This window comes from Nuphar pumila, chromosome 16 (genome assembly GCF_984573655.1).
Source record: "Nuphar pumila chromosome 16, dmNupPumi1.hap1.1, whole genome shotgun sequence".
Taxonomy (NCBI): Eukaryota; Viridiplantae; Streptophyta; class Magnoliopsida; order Nymphaeales; family Nymphaeaceae; genus Nuphar; species Nuphar pumila.
In genome coordinates this window covers 61477098-61504473 of record NC_143264.1, presented here as the reverse complement: position 1 = coordinate 61504473, position 27376 = coordinate 61477098, and the positions used below count along the sequence as shown (strand labels likewise).

The window sequence follows — 27376 nt, the reverse complement described above, 5'->3', positions numbered from 1 at the left end:
GGCAGGGATGGGGCGAAGCCCTCCCTATAAACTCGTTTTGCAGGAGAGGGGCCGAGCCCCTCCCTGCACCCTCAGTTTGGCGAGGGAGGGGCCAAGCCCCCTCCCTGCGCCTTCTCCTTCCAGTAGGCAAGGGCGCCCCTGTCTCCGCTAACTTCGGCAGGCAGGGGCGAAGCCCCTTGCCTCCCCCTTTGTGGCTAACGGGCTGGGGCCTAGCCCTTGCCTCTTTGCTTTTCTGCTGGGAGGGACATAGCCCCCTTCCTCTCCCCTGGCATCAGGCAAGGGCTTCGTCCCCTTCCTGTTCGCATAATCGCCAGGTAGGGGACAAGTCCCTGCCTCCTTGCATGCTCGACAGATATGGGCGAAGCCCCCTGCCTCCCCTTCGTTGCTCTCTTCTACTTTGTCAGGCAGAGGCGCAACCCTGACTGCCCTCGCTTTCTGAGGGCAGGGGTGCAACTCCCTGCCTCCTCGTAAGTTGCTGACAGCAGGTCAGCAAGGGCTCGCAATCCCTACTTATTTCGCGTTAAGCATGTTCGCAAGGGCAAGCTCCCCCTGCCTCTGCTTCCTTCACGTCAGGTTAGCGGCAATGCCCTGATCTTCTATTTTTTGAATTAGCTTGTTAAGACTGTCACTTTTGCAGCTCGTACAACGGATCCTGCTCGTGCTCTGCAACCCGAGTCGTCAATCGTTTATACTCGCAGACGCCAACAAGCTTGCAACTCCCCAAGGTAGGGGAAGATTGCATGGAAGACTTGGACAATTGAATTGAGTTCAATTAACTAAAAAGGACAATTAAATAAATATATATGCATATATATATCATATATATTTATACGAGTATGCATGTAACTCAAGGACGTGGTTTCGCGATCCATCCTTTACTTTATGTCATGTCTTTCCTTTGCCGTCGTGCTTTGCGCCCAGAGTCTTGCTTTTGCAAATATTTCGTTATTGCCTTGCCATTGCAGATGACGCTCAGGTTTTCGCTCCTTGCATGTGCTATAAAGGCATCCTCGTAGAGGATGCAAAGGCATTTATCGCTCTCCCTCTTGCGACAAGAGTTGAGTCGAGAGCTTAGCGATACATCCTCGTCTAAGGAGAGGAATCCCTAGCAGGGATCTTGGCTTTTCGAGCGAGCAGTCCTGTAAGTTGACTTAAGAATTTAGGGAGCTGCACAAAAGCATCAAACTGCCCAAATCAAAGTATTTGGAAGAATGTGTTTTGGTTGGTTTTGTTCGTCTATTTGACATAGCTCGGGTAACCCCGAATTGGAGCTTAAGCTAACCTCTTAGCAGGGGGGTATGTTGAGAAACATGTATCCCGTCTATTAAGGCCGGTATCGAGTCATGCAAGGCATGTAGATACCCCGATAACGGATGAGATTCTAAAAAATCGCATGTCAAATGTTGGCATAAGTTATTGGTTGTTTCAAAAGATAAAGAATGTCAAAAGTAAAGTTTGAGAAACATTACATCTTTGTGAAACACTTTTGTTGAGGCTCCTACTGAGGAACTATACCCCTTTCATCCTAGAGTACTTGTAGTCGTGCACTACACGCTAGTACTGCGATGATCGGATGAGATGGTCGTGCGACCTTGAACAGTGCTAAATGCACAATGTTGTAAACACATAAAAATGGGATCGCCTTCACAGACAAGATGCTCATTTGGTCAAAAGATCAGAACATATAGAATGAGTCGTCAGATAATTTACCCCTGACGCACTCATTCGCCCTTGTGTTTCTGCCAAGGGAGAGGATGGATCGGTACAAAACTCTAATGGACAGGTTGTTAACAACCACCCCACGAGCAAAGATCCGGCCTCCCCAGTCATTGGAGTTAGGGGAAGGGACTACCAGACATTATCCTAGGTGGTAGATCTCATGGACTTCTGCAGAAGTTGGATGCATCCGTTGTCAAGTGCCTGCCTTTGAGACATCCCCTCTCGGCTAAAGTCGCCCCCTTAAGAGCAGACTCAACTAGCTATTCGGATTATTAAAAATACATAGAATAACAGACGCCAGAACTAGTCTCAGTTGTTTCTACGTTTTGTCTGCGCGTACCTGCAGGCCAGTAATATCGAAACATAAAGTATGTTCACACTAGTTGATGGGTCATGAGACTTGCTTGTTGCATGGTAATTCACAGTTTATAATCAAATGAATCGTCATGTTGTGTTTGACAATTGCACTGCTTACCTGTTTTGAACTGCTTACCTGCTTGAGCTGCTTAACTGTTTTGCACTGCTTACCTATTTAACTGCATGTCTGCTTTAAACTGCTTTGCATGCCGAATTAAATGCTCTTAATTCAGTTTTTTGTAGTCTCTCTTATGCACCTACTAGTTTTTCGTGAAACTAACTCATTTTATGGGTACATGTGATAATTAGGTACACCACGGGCGACGGCGCGATGGCAAGATGGCTTCAAGACTTCTTTTTTCCTGCTCTTAGCTCGCGTCCTGGACGTTTTTGGGTTTTGTAACAAATTTCCCTTGGATATCCGAATTTTGTACTATTTGGTAAACTTCTTAAATGAAAGTGAAGAGTAACATGGATTGTGTGTTTTAGTTCTTTTCGCTAACGTACCTAAGGTCATCATCTTGCCTTCCTGAATTTAACAAAAGAATAGTCTTTCGCTGATTTCATAAACAAACTCTGAAGGAAAGAGATTTTTTCTAGACTCTTACCTGTTTTCTGAAAGGTTTGAAAGTTTGAAATTTTGGGGCATTACAGTAACAGCCATAAAATATACACAAAACTGAGCTCAAACAATCTACTCATGACCCTTACAAGGGTCAGTTCAACGTACTCAAGCCATATAACAGTGATTTTAACGAAATCAAGAAATAACCGGCAAATTTAAATGGGAAACAACACTATCGGCACATCCAATTTTTTTTTCTGCATAACAGCCCATGAATTGCCTGTATAGGAATTTTGGACAGGCCTTACACAGGTCAACATAATAGGCAAACCAAAATATGATTTGTGTATTCGGTTTTAGAGAACTGACATACCGAGCCAGTTGGCCGGCACAAAAAGAACAACCCGGACAGATCTGGACCAGATCTGTCCAAGCGAAATAAAGTGACAGATCTGTCTAAATTTGCCTGCATAAACGCTGATGCTGCAGATCTGATCCAGATCTGTCCACTAGGAAAGGCCTGCAAGTCTGTCTAGATTTGCTTGTGTAAACACAGTAAATTCGAACCAGATTTGCTATATGCAGTTAACAAATTTCTAAAATAAAACAAAAACTGCACTACAGCAGATTTTAAGCCAAAATGAAAATCAGTTTTGATTCTTAACTGCATCAAAATACAGTTTTAAATATGAAAACTATGACAGCCTGCAAACATTTTTAATATAAAACAAACATTGATGATGCTGGAAAATAATTTTGTTATCCATCTAACAGAAAATCAGCTCTCAATAATTTTGTACAGCCAACAAAATTTCAGCATAAGCAGATATGTTTGACAGTCGATCAAACATAATCATATCAGCAATCAAATGAAAGAAAAACAGCATGCTGGAAAAAAATAAATCTGCTACACAGTCATACCAGAAATTTGGTTCTTCTATTATCTTTAACAACCAACAGATGTTTTTTTGCAGGTACATATGCCTTAAGGTTGGGTAGATGAAATGGAAAAGTGCAACTGGAGTGTTGTGCGATCGTAGAATGCCATTGCGGTTGAAGGGAAAGTTTTATAGAACGACTATTAGGCCCCGCTTTACTATATGGTAAAGAATGTTGGGCTGCCAAGAGACATCATATTCAAAAAATGAGTGTAGCTGAGATGCGTATGCTTAGATGGATGTGTGGAAATACAATAAAAGATAAGATTTGAAACGAGGAGATACCTAAGAAGGTAGGTGTTGCACCCATTGAAAATAAGATGAGAGAGAATCGGTTACGGTGGTTTGGACATATTCGGCGAAGGCCTAATGATGCTCCAGTTAGAAGGATGGAGAAATGGGAAAATATATTAGTTAAAAGAGGTCGAGGTAGGCCTAGGAAGACTTGGATGGAGATGATAGGAAAGGATATGAATGCTTTGAACCTCACTGAGGACATGGCATTGGATAGCAATGATTGGAGGAGAAGGATTCATGTGGAAGACCCAGAATGATTTTCTTTGTTGGTTCATATCGCTGACCCCAATTGTTTTGGGATGTTGTTGTTGTTGTTGTTGTTGTTGCACGTACATATGCCTTAATGGCAGTTTTAAAAACACATTCGATACATGCTGAAAATATGTGACAGGTCTGGTTTGGATCCAAACCATACCACGATAGGGCAGCCAAACGCACAGTCAACCCCCCCCCCCACACACACACACATATATATATATAGGTCCCTACGGCAGGCCTGGTTTTGAGTCAGATCTTATTCATCCAGGTTTATGGCCGACCCCCATATATATCCAGCATGTTTTTGCTTTATCAATAATTTAGACATGGGTTTACACATGAATAAACAAGAAATAAAACATGCTTTCATCAAAAAATTCGAGTTACATGCAACCGTGCATTGAGGCATGTGTTTGTATAAGCTTTAAAAAACCAAATTTCGTATTTTCCAACTAAAATCTCACACAAACCTAATTTAGCATATTTTTTCCCGTTTGAATCAAGAGAGGAACCCATATCTTGGATCAAGACCGGAAAAAGGTTGTCAGACAATCAGCACTAGAGATGGACTCCCTCCTCACCTTCTTCTTCTTCCCTCTCTGTTCTCTTTTTTTTTTCCTTCTTCTCTCTCTCTCTCTCTCTCTCTCTCTCTCTCTCTCTCGAAAATGAAATCTAGAGAGAGGGACGAGTTAGACACTTATATTTTTTTTTGTCTTCTAAAGAGAGGGTGACGTCCCCTCTAGATTCCTTCTATAGATGATAGAGTTATACAAAATGTAGAATTTTATCTCTAACTACTACTGTTTATCCTTTTATTATCACTTATTTATTTTTATTTTTATTAATTAATTTGGGATCTATCTAGAACACCTATCTAGGTAGAGTTCTACCAAACGTGGAGCTCCACCATATCCAGATAAATAAAATTTCGAAATTAAATTAATTAATATTTTTATTAATTATTTAATATTAAATTATTAAATAATTATTTTTTTAGAATATTTTAAAGGGTGTCTTCCCCCTCTGAGAGTCCTCTTAATATAGAATTTACTCAATTTAACCTTTTTAATTGAATTTAAAACTTTAAATTGGTTGGACTTGGATTTTGGATCTGGATTCAAGATCCAAAATCCATACGGATCTCGACCTAAACCAGATCCTAATTAATATGGGTCTTGGATTGAGTCTGGATCCATATCAACCTGGATCAAACGGACCTGATATGATCCGATCCAATCTAATCCAAAACTAGTCACGTTGAGTTGAGTCATTTTTTAAATAATGCGATTTTCGGGTCAACCATAGCCCGAATTCAGAAAAACAAAATATCAATGTTTTCATAATTATGAGACGCATCTAATGATATACTACCTGATTTTTGCCTCCGAATTTTGCTTGAATTTAACCCGAATTTCGCTCCATTTTCGCTTGATTTTAAAGGTCAAAAACAGAAAGTTTTACAAATCTTATTTACCGCATTTTGGTCAAGGGCGAGCAAGTGTTACGACCGTGCAACGTGTGTCGTACTTAGTGCGCAAACCGTGAACTTGCCTACCGACACAAGGCAGGAGCAAGTGTTGCAACCATGCAACACTTAGAGGCGTTCAGTCATAATCATGCCGATCCATAGCAGGGCCGCATCACAAGTGTGGCAGACGCAGACGCGCAAAACCATGACCTTGCCTACGAACACAAGGGACGAGCAAGTGTTGCGACCGTGCAACGTGTGCCGTACTTAGTGCGCAAACCGTGAACTTGCCTACCGACACAAGGCACGAGCAAGTGTTGCAACCATGCAACACTTAGAGGCGTTCAGTCATAATCATGCCGATCCATAGCAGGGCCGCATCACAAGTGTCGCAGACGCAGATGCGCAAAACCATGACCTTGCCTACGAACACAAAGGGACGAGCGAGTGTTGCGGCCGTGCAACATGTGCCATACTTGGTGCACACAAAGTGCCGTCAATGGGTTATGGTCACGCCCAAACTCAGCTGACGCCACCTAAAATCGAAGATTTCTATCAACTTACAAAATACTTAGCCAAATTTTCAGAAATCTCAGAATCTACAATGAAGGAAAAAAACATGATATTACAAAAAGAGACCAAACAATATAATAACTTATCTTCCTTGGTGTCGCTCTGAAAGGTTGGGAACTATGAATGGCGGTCATGGGAGACTGTGAGGATACTAAACACTGTGTGCATTTGTTGTCCTCAAGAACCCAATCTGTGGTTTGTGTTCTCAGCCGCGGTTGTAGAAAACATCTGCCACTTTGTCTGGGGTTGATGTTGTTGACTCAACTGTAGTTATTGATATAACAAAAAAGTAGCGTCAATGGATCTTGATTTATTTGTCGTCTCAACATTAAGTGATGATTCTTAATATTCAAATTGATGATAATGATTCTTGATATCGGTCGGAAAACAAGTACAGGACCCAGTAAATAAAATACAAATTATATGTTAAGCTACCACTGGGAACTACCTTAAAACCTTGGAAATTTTACTCATTTTTTAGTATCTACGGGTTTTTAAGAAAGTGAAAATTAATATTTATGTTCATTAAATAGAGACATGCATGCACAAGAAATACTGATAATTTAACTTAAAATGTTATTCATGCATGTTGTATTGATCCATGCATCCCTAAATGTTTAATTTAGCTTGAGATTATTGATTTTTTTGTTTAAACTGCTTATATTTCAAGCCTCCTCTAAATGTGCGATGGTTGTAAAGCCCTCTGAAACTTGTGTTTAATTTGATCTATATTAAATTCTTTACTATTGGATTTTGAGAGGGTCTCGTATGAGAACTTTGATTCTTACTCAATTTTTTAAAAATCTTTTTCAAGTACTGAGGCACCATGATGAAGAGACCAGCTGACTGGAGGGCACGAGGGTTATGATTTGGTGGCCCGAGATCTGACATATATGAGATATTCTGTTTTTGTTTTGAAAATTGTGTGAACCTTCATTAAGACTATTTGATTAAGTCAATTCAATTTCAGTTCATGGATTAAATTTTTATTCTATGCCTAAATGCTTGTTGGGGTTATGTATATTAAATTTGTAATGTGTCCCGGATCCCTCAAATGTTTTCCGCAATGTTTAAAAAAAAAATCCACATTTTTTGAGGGTTAGTGTGGAATCATTACGTCTTATGCTATGATAGACCTATTACCCAACCCAGCATTATGACACCATGGTCTGAAATAGTCCTGGGTAACATCTGTTAAAATACATGTAATCTATATATATATATATATAGTCTAATATACCCAATAGGGATATTTTAGTCATTTCACAAGTACCCGATAGGTGTACTTGTTATTTTCCCTTTCTTTTCTTTCTTTTGTATTTATTTTTTGCACTTTATTCTTTCTTTTTATTTTTGTTTTTTTACTCACATAAGGGGCCCCACCATGGAGTCGATGGGGCCCCCAACGGTCACATTTGTGACCGTTGGGGGCTCCCAATGACTCCATAGGGAGCCCCCTATGTGGCTCTTCTTTTAAGGCCATAAGGCCATACCTCTCTCTCCTTTTTCTTGTGTATATATAGGGGTGAACCCCTCTTGTATTCTTCACTCTTGAGAGCTCTCTCTCTTTTCAATAAGAGACATTTATATTTTTATATTGTGTTGTCTCTTTGTGGATTTGGGTGTTATCCCTTTTGTTTGTCTATTGGTGGATGTTGTAAGTGCTTATCGCACTCTTTGTTTTTCCGCATATCTCATTACATGGTATCAGAGCCTTGTGTATGCTCTTCTTCTTAATATAGCTAGTTGAGTAGTTAAATATTGTTGTTTTCTTTTTGTATCTCTCTTCGTTTGTCCTCTTGTGAGTGATTAAATGAAAGGGGAACAAAAGATTGATCTCTCCTTCAAGTTCAATGGCTCCAACTACATGATGTGGGCCGCCGCCATGGAGAACAACCTCAAAGGTAAAAAACTTTGGGAATATATTATGGGCATCATTCCGGAACCGCAACTCCAACTCACCAAGATGAATGGTGATCAAGAAAAAGCTCTTGAAGGAAATGCCCGCATGAAGGCCATTGAAGATCACCAATCTAAAGTGGAAGATTGGGAAAGTAAGCATATGAAGATTCTTGCTTGGTTCATGAACAATGTGGAGCTCAAAATTTGCGCCAACATTGCTAAGTTTCGGATGGCTAATGAAACATGGTTCTTTATGAAAGATATGTTTACTCAAAAAGACCTTGCTCGTCAATTCTTTCTCCAAGAAAAAATCCGGACTATCAAGCAAGGAGAAATGAGTGTAAGGGATTACTTTAGCACTCTTGGACCCTTTGAGCTATCTTTACTAGAACCAAAGTGGGTTTCTAGTGTGGATGTGGAACTAAGAAGAAAACAAATGGAAAAAGAACACTTTTTCCAATTTCTACATGGGCTTAGGCCCGAATATGAACAAGTTAGATCTTCCAATCTTCGTAGATCTAAGCCTCTTCCCTTGGAAGATGTCATAGCCGAAATATGCCAAGAAGAAACTCGTCTTGGCATGATTAAAGGAGGAGATGATGTTTTGGCCGTATCTAAACCCGACAACCATGTGAAAGCCTATAAGCCTCCACACTTTGGAAGGCAAAATAATTATAATGGCAACTATAGAAAAGCCATTTGCCATCATTGCCAAGAACAGGGTCATATAAGACCTAATTGCCCTAAGTTGAATGAGGCACCTAAAAATAAGGTTGCCTCCGTTGAAGAAGCTACTCAAAAGAAGGAGGAAACTATCAAAGGGAAGGAGTATTTTTCTCTTGCTCAACTATCGGAAGCACTACAAACTCTACTCAAGATACCATCTACCTCGGGTGCCGCCATAGCTTTTTCCTCTCCTCCAGGTATGTCTTCTTGGATCCTTGACTCTGGAGCTTCCTTTCATATGACTCCTTTTGAAAATGAGCTTTCCGATTTGTGTGATAACTCTAAAAACTCCTATGTTTCAACTGCCGATGGCACATCTCTACAAGTAAAAAGTTTTGGAACTTTAAATTTTTTCAAAGATTTCTTTGTTCCAAACGTGAGAGTGGTACCTCGAGTTAATTTAAAACTCCTCTCTGTTGCTCAAATATGTGATCATGGATGTGAAATCTCCTTCTCAACTAAGGATTGCTCTATACAGGATCTTCGGTCCGGGAAGCAGATTGGGCAAGGCCATAGGAGGGGAGATCTCTATTACATGAGCAACTTGATAAAAATATTGAAATTTGGCATCAAAGACTTGGACATCCAAGTTTCTCAAAAATGTATTCCTTTTCATTTGGAAAGAAATTTTGTAATGAGAAACATTTTGTTTGCGAGAGTTGTATTTTTGGCAAAATGAAATCCACTCCTTTTCCAAATCGAACTTTTGTGTCCATAAAACCATTTGAGTTAGACCATTCGGACGTTTGGGGTCCTTCTCCGGTCATGTCTAAAGGAGGATACTCCTATTACGTTAACTTTCATTGATGACTACACTAGGTATGTGTGGATCTACTTTCTCAATTTAAAATCCGAAGTCTTTGACTTCTTCAAGAAATTTCATATGATAGTCAAAAATCAATTTTCAATTAATATCTCTACTCTTAGATCCGATTCGAGTGGAGAATATCTATCAAATGAATTTCAAAATTATTTAGAAATAAATAGAATTTATCATCAAAGATCGTGTCCTAGGACTCCTCAACAAAATGGTTTAGCCGAAAGAAAGCATAGACACATCATGAAAACCACTAAGACACTCCTTATTTCCAAGGAAATTCCAAAGAGTTTTTGGGCCGAAGCCGCCTTAACCTCAACTTACTTGATAAATAGAATGATATCTTCAACCTTACAAAATACATCTCCATATGAAAAACTATTTGAAAGAACACCCGATTTCAATAGATTAAGAATTTTTGGGTGTAAATGTTTTGTCCTTACGCATAAAAGAGACAAATTATCTCCTAAAGCTATTGAATGTGTTTCTTAGGATATGGAGAAAATCAAAAGGGTTTTAGATGTTTTGACTTGAAAAATAACAAACTCTATGTATCCAAAGATGTAACCTTTTTGAAAAATGAAAATGGGTTTATGAAAACTAAAGATATTGACGAAAGTGAATATGCTTTCTTATTTGATCTTCTCTCCCAAGAAGATGAGACTCCTCAAGAAGAGGAAATCTCTAATGAGTCGTTGAATGACCTAGAGGATAGACCAATCCAAACCTATGTTAGGCGTGGTCAACAAGCTCAAATGAGCGCCTTAGAAAAATACTTTCAAGGGTCCAACATAGAAGAAACCTCTTTAAGAAGATCCAGCCGAATCTCCAATCCTCCTAATAGGTTTGTTTCCTATGAGTCTCTAACTCCAAGGAATAGAGCGTGTTTAATTGCGTTACACTCATTTCATGAACCTTCACATTATAATGAAGCCAAAAACATTCCTCAATGGGTTGAAGCCATGAACTTAGAGCTTAGTGCCCTTGAAAAGGCAAAAACTTGGGAAATAACTTCATTACCCACTGGAAAAAAATTGATTGGATGTAGATGGGTTTTCAAAATTAAAACTAAAAGTGATGGTTCATTAGAACGCTATAAAGCCCGATTAGTAGCAAAAGGATATGCTCAAGAATACGGTATAGATTATGAAAAAACTTTCGCACTCGTAGCTAGGATGACCAGTGTTAGAACTCTTATCGTCGTTGCGTCAGTTAAAAAATGGCCTATCTATCAACTAGATGTTAAGAATGCATTCTTAAATGGTGAATTAAATGAAGAGGTTTACATGGATCCTCCACCAGGGGTATGTATTGGTAAAAATAAAACTCTTAAACTTAAAAAGGCATTATATGGTTTGAAACAAGCCCCAAAGGCTTGGCATGATAGATTTAGTAATGTAATGACAAGTTTGAATTTTCGTTCATGTTATACTGACACTGCTTTGTTTGTAAAAAGTGCAGGGTCTTCAATAGTTATTTTACTACTTTATATTGATGACATGATCATCATTGGAAATGATGAGAAAAGAATTAATGATATTAAGAAAGTTTTAAAAGAAAATTTTGACATGTCTGACCTTGGTTTCTTAAGATATTTTTTAGGAATTGAAGTGGCGTACTCTCCTCGAGGGTACATTCTCTCTCAGATAAAACTTGTTGCTGACATTTGTTCCAAGTCTGGTATCTCCGATGATAAGAAGACAGAAACCCCTGAAGTCATCAATGCAAAGTTAAGATTGGAAGATGGAACACCTCTCGAGGATCCTACTCCCTATCGACAACTTGTTGGGTCTCTAACCTACTTGTCCATCACTCGGCCAGACATAGCTCATGTCGTCCACTCTGTCAGTCAGTTTCAACATGCACCTACAACCGTGCATATGAGTGCAGTCTTAAGGATCGTCAGATACATCAAGAACACCATCACTAAGGGAGTTTTTCTTTCCTCCTCCTCATCACTTGATTTAATTGCTTATACTGATGCTGATTGGGGAGGAAATCCCAATGACAGAGTCTCAACTACGGTTTTTTGTGTTTTCTTAGGTGACTCTATGATTTCTTGGAGATGCAAGAAGCAGCACAAAGTATCCTTGTCCTCAACAGAAGCGGAATATCGTGCTATGGCCACTACAACCATGGAACTTGTATGGCTAAGAAGTCTCCTCAGTGATATAGGCATTGTCATCTTTACTCCTTCGAAAATGTGTTGTGACAACAAAAGCGCAATTTATATTGCAAGCAATCACACCTTCCATGAGCGTACTAAGCATATCGAGATGGACTGTCATTACGTACGTGATGAATGAAATGAAATGGGGATCTTTGAAACACGAGCTTAGATTAACAAGAGCAAGTGTCAAGAATGACACTAAAGCATAACCCTTAAAAAGGGTATAACTGGAAACAAAATAAAAATAAAAATGTATTCTTTATTGATATGAAAAACCAATTGCTTAAGAAGCATTGGGGTAAAATACAAGAGGGGCTGCACCCCTTTATATACACAGCTGAAAGAGGACTCAATAGAGCTGTTGGGCACAGTCCAACAGCTCTATTTAGAGCTGTTGGAATGTGTCAGTCCAACAGCTCTATTAAGAGATGTTGGACTGTGTCAGTCCAACAGCTCTATTGCTAGTGACAGGACTTGACTAGCAACAGTCATTCTAGTTCAAACTGAACTAGATGACATAAAGACAAAAAATAAAAATAAAGGAAAAAAATTACAGAAAAGAAAGAAATGAAAAATGTATTTATATATATATATATAATATTATTATATATACATATATGTACAGTTTTACATTTTAACACTCCCCCTCAAACTTACGGTACAATGAGCGAAAGTTTGTCTAAGAGAAAGTGAAATCGGGGAGCAGCGAGAGGCTTTGTAAAGAAGTCTGCTAACTGATATTCTGAAGTGACATATGGCAGATCAATTATCCCGTGTAGATATTCCTCTCTGACGTAGTGACAATCCATTTCGATGTGTTTGGTGCGTTCGTGGAATGTTCTGTTACTGGCAATGTAGATCGCACTTTTGTTGTCACAACACATTTGTGAAGCCTTTGTTGCTTCAACTCCCATGTCAGCAAGCAGTCGTCAGAGCCAAACTACTTCCATGGTCGTGGTTGCCATGGCTCTGTATTCAGCTTCGGTGGATGAGAGAGATACCTTCTGCTGCTTTTTACACCTCCACGAGATTAATGATTCCCCTAAAAAGACACAAAAGCCAGTGGTTGAGTGTTTGTTATTGGGATCACCTCCCCAATCAGCATCAGTATATGCAATTAAATCAAGAGAAGAGGAGGAAGATAAGAAAAGTCCTCGTGAAAAAGAGGACTTGATGTATCTGATAATACGCATGACTGTTCCCATATGAACAGAAGTAGGAGCATGTTGAAATTGACTTGCTGTATGAACAGCATGTGCTATATCTGGTCTGGTAATGGATAGATAGGAAAGTGCCCCGACAAGCTGTCTGTAAGGAGTAGGGTCTGCAAGAAGTTCTCCATCATCAATCTTCATTTTAACATTAACAACTTCTGGAGTGTCGACTTTCTTATCATCATTAATACCAGACCTGAAAACAATATCAAAAGCAAATTTAGTCTGAGATAATAAATATCCTCTAGGAGAATAAGCAACTTCAATGCCTAAAAAATATCTCAACAAACCCAAATCAGTCATTTCAAAATGAGATTTAAGAAGTGTTTTGATTGTTTCAACTCCCTGTTTATCGCTTCCGGTGATGATCATATCATCCACATAGAGAAGAAGCACAATGATCCCTGCATCAGAATTCTTAATAAACAAAGCAGTGTCAGTTAAACAGAATTGAAAACCAATATCAATCATAACACGACTAAACCTATCATACCAAGCTTTTGGTGCTTGTTTAAGTCCATAAAGAGCTTTTTCTAAGCGAAGGACTTTACCCTTAGGAATACTTAGACCAGGAGGGGGTTCCATATATACTTCTTCAACTAGCTTTCCATTTAAAAAAGCATTTTTGACATCCATTTGAAAAATAGACCATTTTTTTATAGAAGCTAAGGCAATTAAGGTTCGGACAGTAGTCATACGAGCCACCGGAGCAAAGGTTTCTTCATAATCAATCCCATATTCTTGGGCATAACCTTTGGCTACTAAACGGGCTTTATATCTTTCAAGAGTACCATCACTCTTGGTTTTAATTTTATAAACCCATCGACATCCTATAGTTTTCTTCCCTGGAGGAAGATCTTGAATATTCCATGTAGAAGCCTTTTCAAGTGCATCTAATTCAGCTTTCATGGCTTCTATCCATTTGATATCATTTTTTGCTTGAAAATATGTGAATGGTTCTTCATATGAGTGAATTAATGCAATAACTGCCCTATATGTGGGTGAGAAAGACTCGTATGATACAAACTTTCCTGGAGGCCTCGAGATTCGGGTTGATTGTCTAGTTGGAATGTTAGAATATTTCTCAAGTGCACATGGAGGATTAGACTCTTGTCGCCTGGAATATTGAATACTAGTATCTCTATGAACTTCTTCATTTTCAACATTAAGATCAATAATTCTTTAATCATCATCAAAGTTACAGTCAAGGTCATATTCATTAGATGTTGATGTTAGATCTAGCAAAAAGAAGTACTCAGTGACGTCTTTTAATTTTCTAAAATCAAAGAAGCTCTCCTTTTCAAGAAAAAAAACATTTCTAAACACATATAGTTTATTATTTTTGAAGTCAAAACATCTATAACCTTTCTGGTTTTCAGCATATCCTAAAAAGGCACAGGGAATCGCACGAGGGGAAAGTTTATCATTTTTGTCAGTAAATATGAAACATTTGCACCCAAATATTCTTAGTCTAGAGTAGTATGGAGAAATGTTCATAAGTTTTTCAATGGGAGTGATATTTTGTAACGAAGAAGATGGCATCCTATTAATGAGATATGTGGCAGTTAAGGCAGCTTCTGCCCAAGTCTTTCGGGACTTGATTTGCTATTAATAAAGTCCTAGTGGTTTCTATAATATGGCGATGTTTTCGTTCTGCCAGTCCATTTTGTTGAGGTGTATAAGGACAAGATCTTTGATGTGTGATGCCATGCAATTTAAGATAATTTTGAAAATCTGTGGATAAGAACTCTCCCCCTGAATCTGTACGAAAAATAGTAATATCATTTTGAAACTTGTTTTTAACCATATTATGAAAAATTTGAAAGTATGAAAATACTTCAGACTTATGTTTGAGAAAGTACATCCACGTATGTCGGGAGAAATCATCGACAAAAATAACATAGTAAACAAATCCTCCTTTAGAAATTACTGGTGCAGGACCCCAAACATCCGAGTGTATTAATTCAAGTGGTCTTGAAGAGAAAAAGGTTCTGTTCTGAAATGGTAATCTTTTCATTTTGCCGAGAATACAATCTTTACAATCAAATGATTCAGAGTTACAAAATTTCCCTAGATTTGGAAAATGTTGGATTTTGGCTATATGTGGGTGACCAAGTCTCTTATGCCACATTTCCAACTCTATTTTTTGAATATTATAACAAAAAGCTTTCTTCGGCATTTCCAAAAAATCCATGTAATAGAGTCCTCCTTCTCTATGGCCTTCTCCAATCAGCTTGCCTGACTGGCGATCCTGTACCCAACAACCATGAGAAGAAAAAGAAATATTACACCCATAATCAGAAATTTGAGATACAGATAAAAGATTTAAATTTAATTTGGGAACATGTCTAATTTCTGTAATAAAAAAATTTTTTGTTTTATAAATTTTTTCAAAATTTTTTATTCCTTCTATTTCAAGAGAAGTCCCATCAGCAGTAAAGACCTTTGACACACTTGTTTTATTTTTAACACATTTGGATAGACTTTGATTATTTGGGGTCATATGAAAATATGCACCAGAGTCAAGAAGCCAAGAAATTTTACCTAGATCAGAAAAAGATGAGGCTGCTGCACCGGTTGAAGCTTCAGATGAGGAAGAGGCACCTTTGATGAGAGGCTGAAGAATCTCCATTAGTTGGGCCAGGGAAACTGGTGCATCCTGATCTTTAGGCTCCGATCCAGCAATTGCAGCTTTTTTTTCTCTCAGCTCCTTAAGTTTGGGACATTGTGGCCTGTAGTGTCCCGGTTCATGACAGTGATGACAAATAACTTTCTTCTTATCATAGTCACCATTTTGTCGGTTAAAGTGAGGAGGCCTATATGATCGAACATGATTCCCTGGTCTAGACACGGCTAAAACAGAATCATCTTCAATTTTTAAAGAACCTTTCCGGAGACGATTTTCTTCCATTGTTAACTCTTCAATAGTTTCAACAATAGAAGGAATTTTTCCCCGGTGAAGTAGGGCCGATTTAGTGGTTTCAAATTCCGGCCTTAATCCAGTGATAAACTGGTAAAAATGTTCGGCATCGAGTTGTTTCTGACGAAGCTCGATGTCTTCGGCACAATGCCACTTTGGTTCCAAAAGGGAAAGTTCTTCCCAAAGTTCGGACAACCCATTGTAATATTCACGAATAGTTTTGTCTTCTTGTGTCATCATTCGAACTTTTTCTTGGAGGTTGCACACGTGTGCAATATCTTTAAGGGAATACATATTCTTAAGGTATTCCCATGCCTTATCGGCATGATCAAATTTGGCAAGACTTGAGCATTTTTTAATGTCAACGCTATTGATAAGCCATGACATTATCTTCGCATGAGATATTCTCCATTCTTTCCATTTCTTCTCGTATGAGGCAATAGCCTTGATTTTCTCTTCTTCCGATAGAGGGACCTCTTTATCTCCCTCCTTTTTAGTAAGAGATAGCTTAGGTTCTGAATCGGAACCATCCACAATCCCCCATAAGCCTTTTCCCCATATATGGTGCTTCATGATTGAAGCCCATGTTACATAGTTCGTATCGCTTAGTTTCATAGGCATGATGGTGACTTTATCATTGTCATCCATCGATTACAAGGAGAGAAAGAATAGGAATAGAAGAGAAACAAGAAGGAAAATGAAAAAGAAAGAAAAAAAACAATACAACAAGATGTAAAATCTTCTCTAATGAAGTGATAAAACACTTCTCTTCAAGTGGCGAACACTTTTGCAAACGGGCACGGAAACCGAGGCAGCTTTTCCTCAAGATTTAATACTTCCGCGGCTCTGATACCATGAAATGAAATGGGGATCTTCGAAACACGAGCTTAGATTAACAAGAGCAAGTCTCAAGAATGACACTAAAGCATAACCCTTAAAAAGGGTATAACTGGAAACAAAATAAAAATAAAAATGTATTCTTTATTGATATGAAAAACCAATTGCTTAAGAAGCATTGGAGTAAAATACAAGAGGGGTTGCACCCCTTTATATACACAGCTGAAAGAGGACTCAATAGAGCTGTTGGGCACAGTCCAACAACTCTATTTAGAGTTGTTGGAATGTGTCAGTCCAACAGCTCTATTAAGAGTTGTTGGACTGTGTCAGTCCAACAGCTCTATTGCTAGTCAAGTCTGGACAGGACTTGACTAGCAACAGTCATTCTAGTTCAAACTGAACTAGATGACATAAAGACAAAAAATAAAAAAAAATTACAGAAAAGAAAGAAATGAAAAATGTATTTATATATATATAATAATATAATATTATTATATATACATATATGTACAGTTTTACATTTTAACAATGAATACCTAAGAGGAACCATAGCACTACCTTACGTCATATCCAAGTACCAGTTGGCGGACTTCTTCACTAAAGCCCTTGCTACTCCTGGTTTTTTGTTTCTCCTTAACAAGCTTTCGATTATATCCCCGTAAAGCTTAAGAGAGGGTGTTAAAATACATGTAATCTATATATATATAGTCTAATATACCCAATAGGGGTATTTTAGTCATTTCACAAGTACCCGATAGGGGTACTTGTTATTTTCTCTTTCTTTTCTTTCTTTTCTTTCTTTTCTTTCTTTTCTTTCTTTTGTATTTATTTTTTGCACTTTATTCTTTCTTTTTATTTTTGTTTTTTTACTCACATAAGGGGCCCCACCATGGAGTCGATGGGACCTAGGGATGGCAGTGGGGTGGGGTGGGGCGGGGCGGGGCGGAGGACAAGGTCTCCACCCCCGCCCCGCCTCAAGATTTTATCCTCCACCCCCGCCCCGCCTCCCTGGCAGGGATGGATTTTATCCTCCACCCCCGCCTTCATCCCGGTTTCATGTCCTCCATCCCCGGTTCAAACGGGGATGAGGCGGGGCGGGGCGGGGATATTGCGGGGAAAAGTGGTCGGGGCGGGGTTGGGCGGGGATCGTGGCGGGGACGGGGCGGGGCGGGGAAAAGTGCACGTCCATCCCCGCCTCCACCCCCGGACGGGGATGGATTTTAACCTTCGTCCCCGCCTCCATCCCCGTTTCATACCCTTCATCCCCGATCCAAACGGGGCGAGGAGGGGCCCCGCTTTCCCCCGGTCCACTGCCATCCCTAATGGGACCCCCAATGGTCACATTTGTGACCGTTGGGGGCTCCCAACGACTCCATGGGGAGCCCCCTATGTGGCTCTTCTTTTAAGGCCATACCTCTCTCTCCTTTTTCTTGTGTATATATAGGGGTGAACCCCTCTTGTATTCTTCACTCTTGAGAGCTCTCTCTCTCTTCAATAAGAGACATTTATATTTTTATGTTGTGTTGTCTCTTTGTGGATTTGGGTGTTATCCCTTTTGTTTGTCCATTGGTGGATGTTGTAAGTGCTCATCGCACTCTTTGTTTTTCCGCATATCTCATTACAACATCCACGGAAACCAAACTTTAACTAAGCTAGCAAAATTCTGAAAAAAAAAATTGTCTATGAGGACATCAAAATAGTGTTAGATAAGAAAAGTTGATCTGACACATCAAATCATTGCCCTTGAACATGGAACATATAATCTATAAATATGCAATCAATAGTGGTCAAATGATGCCATGAAATTGCAACAAAAAATTAATACCCCAAAAAAGAAAAGAAAATGAACTTTAAAATGTTCATATAAGATCCCCATGATCGACATATGAAAAATCTGGTTGAACACCTTGAAACTAGATGTTAAATAAGTATTGAAAAGATTGTGACTACAGTCTGTCCGTAATTATATAAAAGATCAGCCAGAGTAAGTTAGAAAACTATGTAGCTCCAAAACCTGAATGGTTTATCTATGGGTGCATCAAAATAATATCAGATCAAAGAAAATTGAGATGATACATTAAAATTATTGTCCTTCCATTGGCATGAATGGAATTAAAAATCTATGTTAAGGCAGGCAGCAATCATCAGATGACACCACGCAACCAGAATTATGTAAGAACAAATGAAAAAGGAAAGGAAAGAAAAAGGTATGAAAGAGCTAACCTTAAGCAAGAGTTTATAAAATGGTTTCCCTTGGTTGCAGCATCAAGTGCTACAAAACAAAAAATAATAATATCCATATCAGAAACATATTCTAACAAAGATGGAATATGGCATATCCATTGTGCCAATTAGTGATCCATTGTGCCTATGGTCCCATTTAAAGCATAAATGCGGTGTTGGGACCTATGTAATATGGGTACACGGCCAGGCCCCAAGTACCCACTACCCATGTCGACACAGACATGAGTTTGGGTACAGGTTACATGTTGGATCAGGCCTAACTTGACCCACTACCCAACCAAAACTTTTTTTTAAGTTGTTTTAGTCAACGGGGTGAGACCAAAAAATGGTCCAGCCCCTGACCCAACCCCACAAGCCCCTCACTCACAAACCCCCATCCCGACAATCATTCATTTAGAGAGAGAGAGAGAGAGATTCCACTCCCCACCTATTGTTTGTTTCTATTAAAAAACCCTCCCCTTACTGAAAAAACCTTTTCATATGTATGTATAAGTATGGATCTTGATTGATCAATATCCATAACATATTTTTATTTATTTATTTATTTATTTATTTATTTATTTATTTATATTAGTTTACCCGTACCCACATTTTTGTAAACTGCCTTGTCATACCCTATATACCTATACCCAAACTCACACCCCTACCTGTACCTATGTGACATAAGTTGGGAATTGTCAAAAGAGATTTAAGCTTTAACAAGATAGTGCAAAATAAATGTCACCAAAAGGTTATAAACCTCCAATAACCAAGTCAAATGCCAGAACAGATAAAGTGCTGGAGACCAGAGTTACCGGAAGCTTCTTAGGTAGGTGGGAAGCTCGCTTCTGAAGCACGATACTCCTCGCTTCCGAAACTTCTCACGCTTTTTTTTATGCTTTTCATGTATTTCCTCTCACTTCCCATGTACTTTCTTTAAATTGGTAACCTTCATTGTTAGATTTTAACAAAAAATTTAACTCTTTTAGTGAAAAATCAGAAATATAAGAATGATCAATTTTATTTTAGTTTTTATTTGTTTCTTGTTCGATTCTTATTCAGTTACCATATTGCTTCATTTTTTATTCATATTTTTCTTTCAAATTGATATTTCGCTTCCCGCTTCCTATAAATTTTAAAATGCCTCGCTTCTCGCTTTCGCTTCCCGTATCGTTTCCCGCTTCTGCTTCCTAGTTTGGCAACCTTGCTTGCGACAAACGAGTGGCTAATTAATTGCTTAGAGCTCAATCAAATGAACAGATTTAAAAGACTTTAAAACCCCTCAGAACACTGAATACTGAATAGAGTTTATGCAGACTATGGTTAAAAGGTTTGGTTATGTAGGATATTTGGATAGTACCAAATCCAAGCCAAAGAAGGGTGGTGCAAACTATGATACTGTTATTGTAGAATGAGAGAATGACAATGCCAGAGTCAAATCATGGTTCTTGGGCTCCGTTGAGCAAAACATTGCAATCAATATACTGAAGTATTCAAATTATTGGTGTGTGGATTGGAGAATCTTGTCATCAACATCATCATGTTTTTTTAAGTAAAGTTGTTGGTACAACAATTTATTTCTATGTTTTGTGTGTTGTAGTAGTGATATATACAATGTATACTGGTTTTCGCTTGGGTGTGCTTATTGGCTTTGTGCAGGGTTTGAGGTGCAGCCTTGGATTATAGTTTGTGGGTTAGTGTGAGATGAAGAAGGAATTTATTCAAATCATTTTGGTCAAGCTAGACGTAACAAATTATGCCTATTGGATAGAGTTTATGCAGACTATGGCTAAAGGGTTTGGTTATGTAGGAGATTTGGATAATACCAAATCCAAGCCAAAGAAGGGTGATGCAAACTATGATACTGATATTGTAGAATGAGAGAATGACAATGCCAGAGTAAAATCATGGTTCTTGGGGTTCCGTTGAGCAAAACATTGCAATCAATATACTGAAGTATTCAAATTATTGGTGTGTGGATTGGAATACCTTGTCATCAACATCATCATAGTTTTTTTTAGTAAAGTTGTTGGTACAACAATTTCTTTGTATGTTTTGTGTGTTGTAATAGTGATATATACAGCATATATTGGTTTTCGCTTGGCTGTGCTTATTGGCTTTGTGCAGGGTTTTGAGGTGTAGTTGAGGTGCAGCCTTGGATTATAGTTTGTGTGTTAGTAGGAGATGAAGAAGAAGGAATCTATTCAAATCATTTTGGTCAAGCTAGATGGAACAAATTATGCCTATTCCCTATTGGATAGAGTTTATGCCGACTATGGTTAAAGGGTTTGATTATGTAGGATATTTGGATAGTATCAAATCCAAGCCAAAGAAGGGTGATGCAAACTATGATATTGATATTGTAGAATGAGAGAATGACAATGCCAGAGTAAAATCATGGTTTTTGGGCTCCGTTGAGCATAGCATTGCAATCAATATACTGAAGTATGAAGCAGCTAAGGATGCTTTGGTGTACTTAAGGAAAATTTATTAGCAATATAATTAGGCCTGAAGGTATCAGCTGGAGCAAGAGATGAAGGCATCAAGGAAGGAAATGAGTTTATTCAGGTTTTCTTTTGCTAGATTCTAGCATCTATCTGATGCCTTAGCCTAAATGATGCTTAACACCAAGTGCACCAAGTATGATCTGTGCATAAAGTGCAAGAATCGTGATAGTAAGGGACCAACAGCAGGTTATTGATTTTCTGATGGCAATTCATCCTAAGTTTGATAGTATTCATAGCATCATATTTCACCATTCTTTACTTCCTACCCAATATGAGAAATGCCCCCTTTATTGTTGTATTGTATTCTATTCTTACATTGAATGAAGTTTCCTTTTGTGCTTCCTCTCAACTTCTCTCTTCTAGAGATAATCTTCTTGCTTTGATAAACATCACACTGTTGACATCAGCAAGGACACTATAGAGGTTGGTTTATAATCAAAGACTAGAAACTCTAGATCTGGTGATTAAAAATGGAGAGTAAGAAAGAAGATTAGGGGAAGAAGAGAAGAGTAGAGGAAAATGGAAACTCAGGGAGCAAGAAAGACAATGAGAGAAAAAAAGAGAAAGAAGCAGACATGAGAAAGAAGGAAGAGAAAAGATAAGATACTACCTCAAATTGATTCCACACAAGGAAAGGATTGGCTCTAATAGCATAATAATCATTGGATGAAGTGAGAGGATGAATCTTCTCGAATAGAGGAAACTATTAACCCCAAATGACCTCTTGTGTAGGGCAGCCCATGCACCCTTTCATTAATATGAGAAGCCCTAATAAGGGTCAACACAAAAAAGCCAACATGAACTGCAACATTATAACAATACCACTCTAAGGTGGCATCTCATTATATATAGATATAAACAATAGAAAAGAAGAAAAACTACAACACTATTAAGGAAATAATATACAATATCATAAGAAGATTTGATGTGAGCCTGAGGCTGTCTCATGGTGAAATTACAAAAAATACCCTAGCTAATAGTTTCCAATACAGAAATGAGCAATGTCTAGAACAGTATCAAATCCCATTGGCCACAAAGTTGCATGAGACTTAGAATTTTGTTAGCACAAGAAAATACAATCTGTTTCTAAGATGGCTTCCCTAGCCATAGGCTACTAAGAATCCAAAACAGACAAATTACCATGGATTTCACATAATTGCAATGTGTGATGAATCAACTGGAGGCCGCACATAGTTAGTTGTGACTCAAATGAATTAACAAATTATGTTAACACTGTGATACTTGACAATTAGCAAAATGTATTTCCAAAATGGCAATTGATCCTAGAAACTGATAAAATTCTGATAACACTTTACATATGTGTCAAAATAACTAAATGACATTAAAGACAAATGGCACATCACAAACGGAGATCCAGATTTCAGCATGATATCACTGTCTGCAGTAATAGAAGTAGGAATAATGCCAACATAAACATGAAATTAGATCACAACCTATTGAATTATATTTTAAGGAGAGAACTAAATTCTCTGAAAAGATGTTTTAACATGATATTACCAACTATTGTGACACTCAACTTCAATAACATTGAAGAATGAGTATGAAATCAGATCTCTGCTGATTCCAATTAGGGGACAATCTAAAATAGCACCTAAAAGATGGACAATAATAAAAAACACACCTAAGGTTTTTAGATTGTTTAAAACACACCTAAACTTTTATCAGTTAATCAAAAACAAACTTCATGGTAGTTTAACTGGGGTTTTTATCAAACCAACTGTGGTTAAGATCTTATATTTATGTTTTTACCCTTGATGTGCTCTCTCTCTCTCTCTCTCTCTCTCTCTCTCTCTCTCTCTCTCTCTCTCTCTCTCTCTCTCTCTCTCTCACACACACACACACACACACACACACACAAGGTAACAAAATGAGACGAGTAATGGTTGTTACTCATAAGAAGGTTTTTTCCCCCATTCTACCTGCCACTGGAGTATCTGTCACTATCAAGTTTTTGGTTACATAAAAAGATGGAAAAGAAGGGGGAAAACAAAGGTGAGTTGTGATAGATCATAAAAGGAGGTAGATGGTAATAGTGATAGCAGTGGAAGAATGTTAATAATGGTGATTGATGGGTGGTTGTGAAAGGAAGTAAGGGAATGAACTATGTATCAGAAGAAAATTTGGGTGGTAGGAGGTCATGGTGGCAGTGTAGAAAAAATGGGAAGGATGGGTGGCTAATGGTAGATGATGTGAAGGACTGAAGAACTAGATAGTGGTTGTTCAAAAGAAAGGGGAAAAGACATGGTAAGGTAGTGGCAGATGATGAAAAAGAAAGGAGAATATGGTGCTTTTTTAAAAATTTCCCTTCCAATTTCTAGGGAAATGAAATAGATCATTCCAATTTTATTGTCTTTTTGGGTAATTTTTTATGATAATGTCAACAAGCTAAGTAGAAAATATTAAAAGATGCCCACAGAAATGTTCAATATCTAATTTTGTGGAGAAATCAATGAAAGCAGCATTAGCTATGCATACTAAAACTCTAGTTCTATAACTAACAGAGCTGGTAAGAAGTCATTAAATAACTTTACATGCAATAATGTTGGGAATACATTACTCCATAATTTCCATGTCAATTGTGTACAAACTCAAAGCTAATAAAAAGTTTCTCAAAATAAACAGAAGCAAAGGAATTCCCACAAATTGGGAAAATTAGTTTCCTGTTCATAATGTATTACCAGCTTCTTGTACACGACCTGCAACATCGTTGAAGCAATGCATGTGTTCTACTGAGGCACCAGTAACCTAAAAACATTGAGAGAAATCATTATATAGCTTTATAAGAAGATTCAAGAAAATGCACATTAGAGACAGCCAACCAAGCTAATGAATACAAATAGGTTGAGAATACTCTAAAAGGTGTCATTTGGGCCCTAAAGTTATGCTTGATTGAAATTATTATATAGCTTTATAAGAAGATTCAAGAAAATGCACATTAGAGAACCAAGCTAATGATTACAAATAGGTTGAGAATACTCTAAAAGGTGTCATTTGGGCCCCAAAGTTATGCTTGATTCCAGTTGTCTAATACATCATCAGATTAAACTATTTGATTTCTTATCGTTCAAATAGTGGGTGTTTTCCGTTGCTTTAAAAGGGGGTGTTGGGGTGGGGAGAGGCAGAGGGCAGGGATGGATGCCAGATAAACTTGTTCTCCTCCCTTGAAAAAACAGGTGGAGTTGCTTTCAGAAAACTAAGTTTTAACCCAGTTTTGTAAAAGCCAGGTTACATCCAAGCCTGGATTTGATGGCATCCAAATAGGCACCAAACCCAGTCTAAACCAAGTAATACTTAACAAGGCATCCATGTCCAACCAAAGCCACTTAAATGCGATGGATCACTACCATTTCCTCGAGAGTTACATTTCCATTACCCACTAATGATATCATCGATGTAAAGTGTAGCACAAAGGAACTTTTCAAAATAAACATGGCTTTGGGACATTGTATCATGCAACTCTATCCTTTCACTACATATCTTGAACTTACACATTCATCACAAGGCATACATGTAGTAAAATGAAGCATTACATCATATATTCACATACACCAAGATCATGGATGACAGGACATGTGATAGATGTGCATCCCTTAAATCAAGTTGGATTTGACAAACATAGATTTCTCGGTCCTAACCTATTGAATTCCTTTGCAGTTTTCACAAAATATCATAGGAAGCAAGTTCTGTAAACAAGGCCCCATAGTAGACAACGACAGCAAAGTGATCATCCATACTCTTCCACAAGAGCTTGACTTTGCAAGAAAGTTTGTTGCAAGCAGCGAACAAGAGAAAGCAAGAGAGACAAGACAAGATAAGCCATGAGTCGCCTATCAGTAACGCTGTCTTACTTCACTGAACTGAGTCACCAAGGCCCAAACCAGCACTGACTTTTTCTTTTCTTTTTAACGAGATTTCAGCTCTTCTTGAAATATCATTTCATACCGATTCTGAAGTCTTCAACTATTGCTTTATCTAAGTAGCAGCCAGCAGCAACATATAGAATTCTAAAATGCATTTCGGAATCAACAAACAAGGTATTATTCCCTCTATAAAGACCAACCCTAAGGTTGAGAATCTATGAAGGCAAAGAAAATGGGGCACCTATATTTCTTCCGGCAAAAGAAAAATAAAGAACTGGTCCTAATAGGCATGTTTATTTGGTGAAAGCACCAAGCAGCGACACGTCCTATTGTTACAATAGTTTATATTATTATTAGAAATTTAGAACAGTTTGCATTTCCCTCTGCAACTTGAACGAAATTCGGTCTTTGTTGGCAAAGGCACAGGGACCATTACCATCACTATCTACTCTCTTATTAAAATGGTTTTTCTTTCATTTATCCCCGAACTTAAAGATGTCTTTCGAAGCTCTAACTATAGAAATGCAGAAGTAGGTGGAAGGTTTTTGTGCATTTTTCTATTGTATGCCTTGTTACTTGCTGAAAATCCCATAGAAAAGATGGTACAATTATGGCTATTGAGGTGGCCTAACTGTTTTCTAAAAAGAATTAAAAGGGTTTCTTCCATTATCAATCTTCACAAACGCTCGTGAAAATTTGATGATATCAATAGAGGACCAACCACAAAGAAGTAGGCGCGCGGGATTGGTTTATTGTAAAGTGACCCAAGTTGTAGCTCTAGATAGACAGGAATAGGGTTAGCGAAGCGGACCCCATGTAATTGGGATAAGGCTTGATGATGATGATGACCAACCACATTGAAAATAACCAATCGCACGGCCCAACTCCCATCACGACAATGAATATGAAACTAGTACACTTCAACTATGACCACGATACGAAATGCTCATAAACAATTCCACAAAGAAGCATTGGTGCATCTCGTCTAGCTTTCAATGCACACAATTAGCTGAAAATCGCAGGCGTCGATTAAACACACAAGTCGGGCTGCATTCTTCTGCCTCCGAAGAATCGGCTGCCATTTGGCACATGCAGATCATCCACATTTTCGCCATAGCTTCCTTCAAAGGCATCCATTTCCAGTAAGTAAATCTTAACCTTCACTGTCCAATGGTATATATAACCAGCACCCCAGAAGCGATGCGCGTAAAACACCTTCTTTCATCAAGAATCTCTCAATATTCGATGTTGGTTTCCTTCGCCGTGGAAATCGAAAGCCTCCAATGAATCATAGGAACTAAATCAATAAAATCACTATGTTTACATGAAATAGAGCTATCAAATCCAGCTCTTCATCTCACTAATCGAGACCGAGAGAGAGAGAGAGAGAGACCTCGGAGAGTGCGGAACGGAGGGAGGAGAGGAGAGAGGTGAAGCTGTGGGCGATGGCGACGGCGTCCCTCTCGAACGTCTCTAGGGTTTTCAGGACTTCCCCTTCTTCCAACGGAGGAGGGGATTCCCTCCTCTCGCCGTCGGCGATATGGGTTCCCGGATTCTCCATGGACCGACGTCCGCTACCGTTACCCTCTCTGTCCTCTTTCCTCCCCTTGTTTGCTGTTGTTCAGGCCTTTTACACGTGACAACATGTATTAATGGGGCTTGACTTACTGTTTTCCTGTGATTTGTTCTGCCGTAGTAAATCACAAAACCTTATGAAGTAAAGGGTCCGAATGGTACTGAATATCGGGAAAAAAAAAAGTACAAAGGGACCAGATTCGGTCTGACTGACCTCCAACCGAATTGGATATTGTTTTGGGATATGGATCGTAAATTTGAGTTTGAATGTGTTTTGAGATCGGATTCGGGCTCATATGGGTCAGACAAACTCATTTTTGGATTTAAATTGACATTAGTTGTGGACTCTGTGTTTGGTTCCAAGTTCGATCGGTTTGTACTTGGAATGTAACCTATTATAAGATATTTGCGAGTATTATGCAATTTCAT

At 38.4% G+C, this 27376-nt stretch overlaps 1 protein-coding gene across 1 annotated transcript in view; it reads right to left on the bottom strand.

Annotated features, from left to right (window-relative positions):
* LOC149813324 (uncharacterized) overlaps positions 1-26983 on the bottom strand; it is a 36581-nt gene extending 9598 nt beyond the window's left edge. Inside the window, exons 1-3 of the mRNA XM_089992109.1 lie at positions 26766-26983; positions 24191-24257; positions 18985-19033 (exon numbers count right to left, since the gene is read on the bottom strand). Of these exons, the coding sequence (XP_089848235.1) occupies positions 18985-19033; positions 24191-24257; positions 26766-26933 (284 nt within the window). The 5' untranslated portion in view covers positions 26934-26983. The remainder of the gene's footprint in view (positions 1-18984; positions 19034-24190; positions 24258-26765) is intronic.
* Between the last annotated feature and the right edge of the window lie 393 nt (positions 26984-27376).